Raw genomic sequence first — 9,913 nt, 5'->3', positions numbered from 1 at the left:
GCGGGGTGAGGTGGGAGTTCGATCTCGCGTCAATTTCGGGTGGATCTCGTGGAGTCTCCGACGCCTGCAGGGTGAGCAGGTTCGGGCCGCCGTCGGCGGCGGAAGTGCCCGGCGGCGGCAGCGACAAGCCGCTCTCGAGGCGCTCGCGCTTCAGCCGCGAGGAGAGCTCGCGCGACAAGTACTCGATCTCGGAGAGGCGCTTGTACGAGGCGCGCTGCGCCTGCACGCAGAGGCAGCGTCGGTGCGGCCGAGCTGGAGCGCAAGTGTGCGGCCGAGGAGTGGCCGAGGTGTGGCGGAAGCGTGGCCGAGGCGCGCGGTGCCTGCGCGTACTGCGCCGCGGCGGGAGGCCCGCCCGTCGACAGGACGCGCTGCCACTCATCGAAGAGGGCGAGGGCGGCGAGCGGGTCGGAGCAGCCGCGTGCGGTGAAGTGCACCAGCCGCGGCTTGAAGAACCCCACGTCCTCCGCCGCCGCCGCCGCCTCCGCCGCGCCGTCGGTGGCCGGCTCGGCCGCGGGGGCGGCGGCGGCGCGCGTGTAGGGCTGGAGGAACGGGTCGGGCAGCGTGAGCAGGGCTGCGAGCAGCGCGGCCTGCCGCCCGCACCCGAAGGCCTCCCCCAGAACGAGCAGCCGCCCCATCGGCACCGAGACGGGCAGCGACGCGACGAGCCGGCCGAGCGTCGTGACGCGCGCGCACGCACCGCCCTCGGAGAGGCTGCCGGCGGCAGCGGAGGGCGGCCTTCCGCCGTCGGCGGCGGTGGCGAGGGCGCCGAGGGCGCCGAGCGCGTCGACGGCGGCGGCGACGCGCGCCGTCGTCGGCGGCTGGATGGCCTCGTCGAGGAGGGCGGCGGGCGGCGCGTCCGGCGCGATGGTCTTGACCTTGAGGACCAGGTTGAGCAGCGAGGTGCGCTCGATCTCGGCGGGCGTGAAGGCGGGCATGACGGCCGTGTCCTTGAGGAAGGCGGCGGGGTAGAGGCGTAGGCACACGCCGGGCGCGACGCGGCCGGCCCGGCCGGCGCGCTGCACCTATTCGCTAACACTCAATACCTTAGTCATCACACCTCCTCATTCCTCACCGCGGCCGGCCGGCGCGCTGCACCGCCGACGCGCGCGCGCAGCGGCGCAGCAGCAGCGTGTCCGTGTTTGCGCGCGCGTCGAAGTAGGGCAGCTTCTCGAGCCCCGCGTCGATGATGATTGAGACGTCCGGCACGGTCAGGGCCGACTCGGCGATGTTTGTGGCGAGGATCACCTTGGACGGCAGGGGCCAGCGCGCGAGATCTCGCCGAGATCGTGACCGCCGCCGAGGTGCCTCCGAAATCGCGCCGAGATGCTCGCTCGGACCCGCCTAGCTTCGCCGAGGGGGGGCGGCGGCGAGGAGCACCTTGATGGCGCCGGCGGGCGGCGGCGCGAGCGCCTGCGACTGCGCGGCGTCGTCGAGCAGCGCGTGCAGCTGGAGGACGAGGAGGCGCGAGCCGGCGGCGGTGGCGAGCACGCCCCGCTTGAGGGCCTTGTGGCACTCCTGGATCTCCGAGTAGCCGGGCAGGAAGACGAGGACGCCGCCGCCGTGCGGGACCGCCGCGGGAGCCTACGCCCGGCTCCCGAGGAGGCGATCTCGGGCCAATCTCGGCGAGGAGGAGGGACGCGGCGGCGTCCGGCGAGGCGCGTTTGGCAGCGTGGCGAGCAGCTTCCGCTCCGCGTGCGCCGCGAGGAGGTAGTCGACCTACACTCGCGCCAGCAAGCCTCGCTCCTGCAGGCCTCCGCCCCGCACAGCCCGCCCCTTCGCCATCGGGTACAGTGGACGGTCCGCACCCCATCTCGCCATCTCTGGGCCACGCCGCGGCCATGTCTGCGCTGTGTCTCGGCTGTGTCTCGGCTATGTCTCGCCATCGGGTACGTGGACGGGTCGAGCTTGGCCGCGCGTGCCTTCTCGTCGCGGGGCGGCGGCGCGGCGGCGCCCGACGCGGCGTTGGCAGAGGCGGCTGCCCTGCCGGCTCCGCCCGCCCCGTCGTCGACGACAACCTTTGGCGCCTGCGGTGCGGACCCACGGACGCGTCCTGGGCACGTCCTGGGCGGGTGGGGACGCGTCCTGGGCGGGTGGGCGGCGAGGAGTGCCTCGGGCATCGCGGCGACGAGGTCGTCGAGCGAGTAGCAGGCCACCTGAGGCCACGCGGCGAGACCCGTGAGCACGCGCCCCTCGCCCGCTCGAGGCCCCTCGCCCTCTCGAGGCGCAGCGGCGCGGTGAAACCGAGGTGCTGCCGAGGGGCGAAGCGGTGCGGAGCAGTGCGGAGGCGAGGTGCGGAGCCTGGTGGGCGCGCGACCCGATCCGGACCACCGGGGCGAGCGAGGAGGCGCCGGAGGCGGAGGAGGCGGCGTCGGCTGCAGGGGGCGCGAGCGAGCAGCCGCGGTAGTACTCTGCGAACGCGGACGCGTCGATCGTCGCGCTCATCACCACCAGCCGCAGCCCGTCGGCCGGAGCCTCGCCCTTCGCCCCGCGCTTCGCCCCGCCCTCAGAGGCAGCGGCCGCGGGGTCGAGGCGCGGCCGCTTGAGCGGCTGCCCCACGCCCTCCTCGCCCGCGCCCTCCTCGCCCGCCTCCTCGCCGCCCGCCTCCTCGCCGCCCGCCTCGGCGCCAGAGGCCGCCGCAGGAGGCTCGGCGGCGGTGTCGGCGGCGGCGGCGGCAGAGGCGCGAGCGGCGCGGAGTTTGTTTGCCTGGGCCTTCATGCGCCGCTTGAGGAGGAGGAGGAGGAGATCGAGGTCGACGTCCCGCTCGTGCGCCTCGTCCACGACGATGTGCGTGAAGGCCGCCTCCACCTCGTCCCGCTTGAAGATGAGCAGCTGCAGCAGCAGGCCGACGGTCATAAAGGTGAGCCGCGTCGTGCCGAGCGTGGTCGCCTTGTCGCGCGAGACGGCGTACCCCACCGTCCGACCCAGCGTCGAGCCGCGCTCCGACGCCACCCGCTCGGCCAGCGCGCGCGCCGCCAGCCGCCGCGGCTGCGTGACGACGATGCGATTGGCTGTTGACGCGTCGAGCAGAAACTGCGGCACCTGCGTCGACTTGCCGCAGCCCGTGTCACCCGACACGACCGCGACACCGTGGTTGCGCAGGGCTGTGAGCAGCTCTGCTCGGTGGGAGAGCGCCGGCAGCGCGTCCTTGTCGTCTGCAGCCTTGCGCTTCCACGACATTGGCGCCGCCGGCGCGCGTCCGCCGCCGCCGCGGTAGCCGCCGCCGCGGTAGCCGTAGCCCTTGCCGCCGCCCTTGCCCTTGCCACCGCCCTTGCCCTTGCCTCCGCGCCACATACACACACGTGTATGGCGCCTGGGTTCGGACTTTTTGCGGGGTATGGTATGGTACTCTCGCGCAACCCACCTCGAGACCATACCCCCCCCGCCTGCTGACAGACCCAGCCTCCCGGAGACCGGGGATGGGCGGTCAGGACCATACCCCCCCACCCTTTGGGCCGCGAGGGTACCATACCATACCCCGCAAAAAGTTGGAACCCTGCCAGTTGGCTGCGCCGACCGTGGTTTCTGCTTTTCGCGAGCCCCGCCCACCAGGGTACCCCTGAGGGACCCATTGGATTCTTTCGAGGTCTCGCCGGGGCTCCGCTCCAAGAGACCTCGAGAGTGCGAGCGTGTGAGAAGGGGCAACTCCGTGTACTGACGGTCGGCCGTCAGAAAACACGCGTTCCTGGACCGCGTCACACCAATCCTCGCTACCCAACGCGGCCAAAGGATATCCACCTCGACAACCTCGAGAACCTAGCTCTACTCGCCAGCCAGCGTTCGTGCTGACTGAGGGAGGGTGTAGAGGATGCAGAGTGTAGAGCGCTGTAGAGCTGTAGAGATGAACAAACAAAGAGATGTAGAGCGCTCTGGAGCGCTGTAGAGCTGTAGAGCTCTACATCCGCCGCGTGACGAGGCGCCTGCGTTGTAGAGCGATGTAGAGGCGCTCTACAACGTGAAATCTCTACAACAAACTCTATATCATAAGCGGCGAACGAGGCACGCGGTCGCTCTCCGACATGAGGCGCGTTGCACTTGCCAGTGCTGCCCTGGCCTTCTGTCTACCCGCCCAATGAGTGGCAGGTGCCTCTGCTGCTGTGGCATGCCTCACAGCTGCGACTGGCCGGCGCCTCGGCGCGTCAGCTCGGCTCGGCGTAGCGATCGTGGCCAGCGCAACTCACCTGGACTCAACGCTCAGCCAGGAGCTCCCGCACGCGCTGGCGCGAGGCATGGCGCATGCAACGCGCAGCAATGCTCGCCTCGCCTCGCGCAAATGCGACCGTCCTCGCAGCCGACAGTCCACCGCCTGCTAAAGAAGCACAGCGATGAATGCGGCACCGGCGACGCATGGCAGGCTGGTCATGACGCAGTTATAGGGTGTTGTGTGCCGTCAGAGTGACTATCTGTGTGTCAGGGATAGTCAGGGCCGTCCATCAGAGCTCCAGTAAGCTCGGAGACACCCCATTAGCGCGGCTTGACCTCTTTGAGTCACTGCCTTCCCGGCGGTTTTGCTGTAGAGCCTCTCCACCCTTGGGCGTCCGCCTCTTCCTATCTCTCTTGGCATTCTCTCTCCGATTCTCGCTGCAACCTTCGTGCCACCTCGCGGTCGCCCCCTTCTCGTCGTGCTCTCCCTTGTCGCTTCCTGAGGGAGGGTGTAGAGGATGTAGAGTGAAGAGCGCTGTAGAGCTGTAGAGCTGGAGAGCGCTGTAGAGCTCTTGTAGAGCTGTAGAGCTCTACATCCGGCGCGTGACGATGTGAGTCCGATGTAGAGCGATGTAGAGGCGCTCTACAACGTGAAATCTCTATCCATGGTTATATATATCTTTTCCCCGGAGGCTATGGTGAAAAAAATTCGGCCGAAGACGCCCCCGCCTCCTTGTTGTCTCGCTCCTGCCGCTCTGTCGTGCTGACCCTAGCAGACATGTCAGCAGCAGCAGCAATCTCCGAAAACCTCGCACCGGCAGTCGTATTTTGCAAGTGGTTCTGCAACGTGTGCAGTGACATCACTGCCAGCTGGGCAAGCACACTACTAGTCCGATCCGCAAAGGCGTCACGCACACTCTTCTCCGCAAAGTTGCCTTGGAAACCGGCATTTTACCACATCTGCTTCACTGATTCCAGCTGGGAAAGCAGATCCTCAGCGGCAACCAAGATCTGCCCCGCCTCATCAAGATCCGAATTTGTACTCTGCTCTCCGTCTTCTAGGTTATGCATGTGCTTCCCGATCGCAGCCAGTGTGTAATGATAGGACAGCATCGCTCGCGCGTACAGCACAGACATTCGTGCGTGGTTGCCGTCCTCATGCTCCTGCTGAGCCACGTTAGTGAGCGCATTGCGGACACACCTGCGCCGGTTCGCAGCCGCTGCATCCTGGAGCACCGGGCCCTGGAGCCACACCCGTATAAACCTCGGTTCGACCTCGCGGTGCGAACATGTAGCATGCAGCAGCATGTGCAATCGTAGCTTGTCCCGCATGTCGTGTTGTCGTCGCACCATCCCATCTCCGTGTACGTCTTCGTCCACAATTGAACCGCGTTGCGAAGGCGCTGACAAGTCGCCTCCTCCCTATAAGACATCGGCCTCGGCCCGAGAATCACCGTCACGGCTCTTCGACGTCTCGCCCTGCTCCGACGCCTCGTCGTGGACGACGCGGCCATGCCTCGACCGGCTACACCCACAGCTCCATCCTCGTCACCTCGCTCGCGACGCTCTCTCTCCACCAACGGCCTCAATGTACTGCTCAGATCGCTAGTCGCCGGCAGGACGACGCCCGAATGCGGCGCCTCGCCAGCCTCGTCGCTCCTGACGGCGCCATCCGTGTCTCCGGCGGAGGCATCGCGTTTTGAGCCACAACGGACTGCGCGCTCCGCTTTTCGAACCACCAAAACTCGCTGCACCCAGGTGCCGGTGCCGGTGCAGGTGGAGGTGCCACAAGTTTGCGCCCGGCCCTCTAGCGCCGCGCGCTGGCCCCGGCTGCGTCCCCGCGTGGCCTGCCCGATGGCGTGGTGCCCGCCCTCCACCCACCTCCCCGCGCGGGGACGCTCCGGGGCGACCCGGGCGCCCTCCGACCAAACTGTCACACCACTATCATACTAACAACAAACTCTACATCATAAGCGGCGAACGAGGCACGGTCGCTCCCCGACATGAGGCGCGTTGCACTTGCCAGTGCTGCGACTGGCCGGCGCCTCGGCTCCTCTCGGCTCGCGGCGCGTCAGCTCGGCTTGGCGCAGCGATCGTGGCCAGCGCAACTCGCCTGGACTCAACGCTCAGCCAGGAGCTCCCGCACGCGCTGGCGCGAGGCATGGCGCATGCAACGCGCCTGAATGCTCGCCTCGCCTCGCGCAAATGCGACCGTCCTCGCAGCCGACAGTCCACCGCCTGCTAAAGAAGCACTGCGATGAATGCGGCACCGGCGACGCATGGCAGGCTGGTCATGACGCAGTTATAGGGTGTTGTGTGCCGTCAGAGTGACTATCTGTGTGTCAGGGATAGTCAGGGCCGTCCACCAGAGCTCCAGTAAGCTCGGAGACACCCCATTAGTGCGACTCGACCTCTTTGAGTCACTGCCTTCCCGCATCCCGGCGGTTTGGCTGTAGAGCCTCTACAACAAACTCTACAACAAAATCGCGCTCTACATCGCTCTACAACGCAGGCGCCTCGTCACGCGGCGGATGTAGAGCTCTACAGCTCTACAGCGCTCTACATCTCTACAGCTCTACAGCGCTCTACACTCTACATCCTCTACACCCTCCCTCAGCGTTCGTGCTCAGCCTCCATCCGCCTTTTGTTTTACGAACGGACGGGGCGGAGCAGCGACCGCCTGGGCGGCCGCTGCTCTGTCTGCCAGAGCGCGCCGTCTGTGCGCAGCTCGAGCGCGGTCAGGTGCACAGGGAAGCGTGGCGGCGCGGGGACGCGCGGCGGCGGTGGCGAGCAGGCGAGCGGCCCGCGCGCGGCGAGGCGGACAGGTGATCGGCAGGCGGGTGATGGGCCGGAGAGTGACCGCGCCCAGCGATCGGAGCGAGCCGATCGTCGCTCGGCCGCAGCTGACCTCGAAGGCGTGCGGAGCGCGACTGTCGGTGTCGGAGGGCGGCCGTCATGTGGCGAGGAGGGAGGACGACAAGTGCGCGTCGTACGGGTCGCTCTTCATCGGCCAGTCGAGCGGACGGGCGTCGGTCTGGAAAGAGGACTACTGGGGCGGCCAATTCACACCTCGCGGGACTACTTATGTTTTCGTAAACGTAGTCGTGGCCCCCCGCTACGTCGCACGACTGCGACTGGGTAGCGGGGGGCTACAACTGTCTCTCTCTCTCTCAAATGTCCTCCTACGGGAATGTACGTAAGAGCTACATACACTGAAAATGAGAATTGTTTTGTTGATATAAGTGGGGCGGGTTTGCAGACAGACCACCTGGCCCGATTTATTTCGTGAACTTTACGTCCGCGCTTTCTCCCGTCGTCGTTCTGAGGTAGAAACAGAGAGCAAAAGAAAGAAAACAGACAACCCAAGGGAGGGATGGGAGGACGGCACGCCGCGTCCCACGCCGCCACCACACAGGGATTTTAAGTAGAGGGGTGTGATGCGCTAGCCGTCGCCCACCCTTGGGCGTCCGCCTCTTCCTATCTCTCTTCGCAGTCTCTCGCCGATTCTCGCTGCAACCTTCATACTTGGTTTCCCGGAATTCTTTTCGCCTTTTTGTTGTACATGTAAAATTCGTTTCGCCTGCTGGGAAAGAAAGAAAAGAAAGAAAGAAAGAAAACACACCCAAGGGAGGGATGGGAGAACGGCACGCCGCCACCACACAGGGATTTTAAGGAGAGGAGTGTGGTGCGCTAGCCGTCGCCCACCCTGGGGAGTCTGCCTCTTCGTATCTCTTTTCGCAGTCTCTCGCCGCTTCTCGCTGCAACCTTCATGCCACCTCGCGGCCGTCCCACTCTCGTCGGTCTCTCCCTTGTCACTTCCTCCTCTGTCGCGTCATTCTCTTCTGCCTCGTCCTGCGACGCCGCCTCCTGCAGAAAGAAAGAAAACAGACAACCGGCTAGTAAAATTCTTTTCACCTGCTTTCCTCATCCTCGCGCCAAAGATCGCCAAAGGATAGGATATCCACCTCGAGAACCTCGAGAACCTCCTCATGGTGGAACAGCGGCTGCTCCAGATCCTCGAGCAGGCGCTGCCCGACACCGCGGAGGCGGAGCTCGTCGACCTTCTCGACTTCATACAGGTGCAGCACAGCGGCTCGAGCCTCAACCCTGACAACACGAGCTGCGCGGACGCCATCGTCGACTTTGTGAGACAGCGGCCGTTCGCCGCGAGCCAGCGAGGCGTCGAGGCGCTCGCGCGGCTCGCGCGCCATGCGGCGGGCGCGGCTGAGCGGAGGGAGGGCGCGGCGGGCGGAGCGCCACCAATCACGCCTGAGCACCACCTGTGGCTGCTCACCAGCTCGGCGCTCAACACGGCCGCAGCGATCTGCGCCTCGGGCGGCGCCGACCCCGCCCTAACCTTTGCACGCATCGAGAGCGGCGGCGCCGAGCGCGCGCGCTACCTGGAGCGCATGTACGCAAAGGATGCGATGCGTGAGCTGGGCCGCTCGAGTCAGCCGCCGCGCCTGTCCGCGTCATCGAGTAGGGACTTGGGCGCGCAGGCTGGCGCTCCCGCCCCTGCCGCCGCCAGACGCGCTCCCGCCTCGTGGTGGCGGACGCTCCTGCTCCTCTCCGCCGCGGCGGCCGCCGCGAGCACCGCGTATGCCATATGGAGCGTCGACGAGACTAGACTGTCGGAGGTGGACGTGGAGTGAAAATGCTTGCATCTATGCATGGGGTGTGAATGTTCAAACCCTGCGCGCGGGCCTTCTAGGCCTGTGGGTAGTCTCCCCCCATTCCCAGGGCCTCCAGGGCTCGCACCTCAACCTCTCATAGACCACACAGCGCGCAGCGCCATATAGGAGATAGGTATAGGACGTATTTCCTTCTCAAAATAACAAGGTCTGTGAACGAAAAACGCGGCGGGCTGTGCGCCGGCGGGCTCCGGGCTGCCGGGGCTTAGTGAAACACACTCTACTCTCCCGTCCGACACTCCTCCTCTCGGCCGGACTCCGCGCCTAGTCGCTAGTGGTGCGGGCGGCTGTGGTGCGCCTTTTAGCTTTTTGGCGCGTGCGGCAGGCGCGTGCGGTGCGAACCTTCTACTTGATCCTTGTGCGTTGTGGAGACTGTGTGGGTCAAGCGTTGTGCCCACTCTTCTTCAAGTTGTGCCTCAAAATTTAGACTTGGACTTGGACTTGCGCGCCGCCGGCTGATGTTGATGGAGCGTGTCGGCCTCTCGGGCAGCGACTGCCCGATCCTCGAAGCAACAAGACAAAAAAGAAACCCATGCGCCGATCGCCGCCGCTTTTGGAGAGCTCAGCTCGATGGGGCATCCCAGGGGCCGCGGCCTTCTCTGGCCTCTGCTGGTGGCAACCGTCGCGGCGGTCGATCTCGGGGCGGCTTCGCCGTTCCACCTCCTCTTGCCCAACACCGCTTGCGAGCAGGCGTGCCCTCCCCGGCACATACGGCGTGACGGCGATCGCACCGCGCGCGCTTTACCCAACCCTCGCTGCGGGCTGGCCGCCGAGCGGCCTCGCCCCCACTTGCCCGCGCCCCTTGTCCGCGCCCCACCCCGACCGCCGCCGCCACCCCCCTCTTCGCCCCCCGCCCCCTGCGTTCTGCGCCCGAGGGCCCGAGGTTGCCTTTCTCCAGCTGCTTTCTCCGCAAATCCCCTTCGCCCCGTCGTCACTTGCTGCCCCTGCCGCAGGACCCGCACGAAGTGGGTGTCGAGCTCGAGCTGAATATGGGTGTGATGGCCGGCTCCACCGCAGACGCGTTTGCCGAGTGGTGGGAAGAGCAGCTGGTGCCCGTCCCCCCCCCCCCCCCGCACCCCCCC

At 66.5% G+C, this 9,913-nt stretch overlaps 1 protein-coding gene across 1 annotated transcript in view; it reads right to left on the bottom strand.

Annotated features, from left to right (window-relative positions):
• Window positions 1-3,291, bottom strand: part of EMIHUDRAFT_468957 (hypothetical protein) — a gene marked incomplete at its 5' end in the record, with an annotated part of 5,430 nt that extends 2,139 nt beyond the window's left edge. The window contains 5 exons of the mRNA XM_005779173.1: window positions 435-1,022; window positions 1,096-1,245; window positions 1,378-1,581; window positions 1,806-2,024; window positions 2,329-3,291. Of these exons, the coding sequence (XP_005779230.1) occupies window positions 435-1,022; window positions 1,096-1,245; window positions 1,378-1,581; window positions 1,806-2,024; window positions 2,329-3,291 (2,124 nt within the window). The remainder of the gene's footprint in view (window positions 1-434; window positions 1,023-1,095; window positions 1,246-1,377; window positions 1,582-1,805; window positions 2,025-2,328) is intronic.
• Between the last annotated feature and the right edge of the window lie 6,622 nt (window positions 3,292-9,913).

The sequence above is a fragment of the Emiliania huxleyi genome (assembly GCF_000372725.1).
Source record: "Emiliania huxleyi CCMP1516 unplaced genomic scaffold EMIHUscaffold_235, whole genome shotgun sequence".
In the NCBI taxonomy this organism is placed as follows: Eukaryota; Haptophyta; order Isochrysidales; family Noelaerhabdaceae; genus Emiliania; species Emiliania huxleyi.
This window is presented reverse-complemented; position numbering and strand designations above follow the sequence as displayed.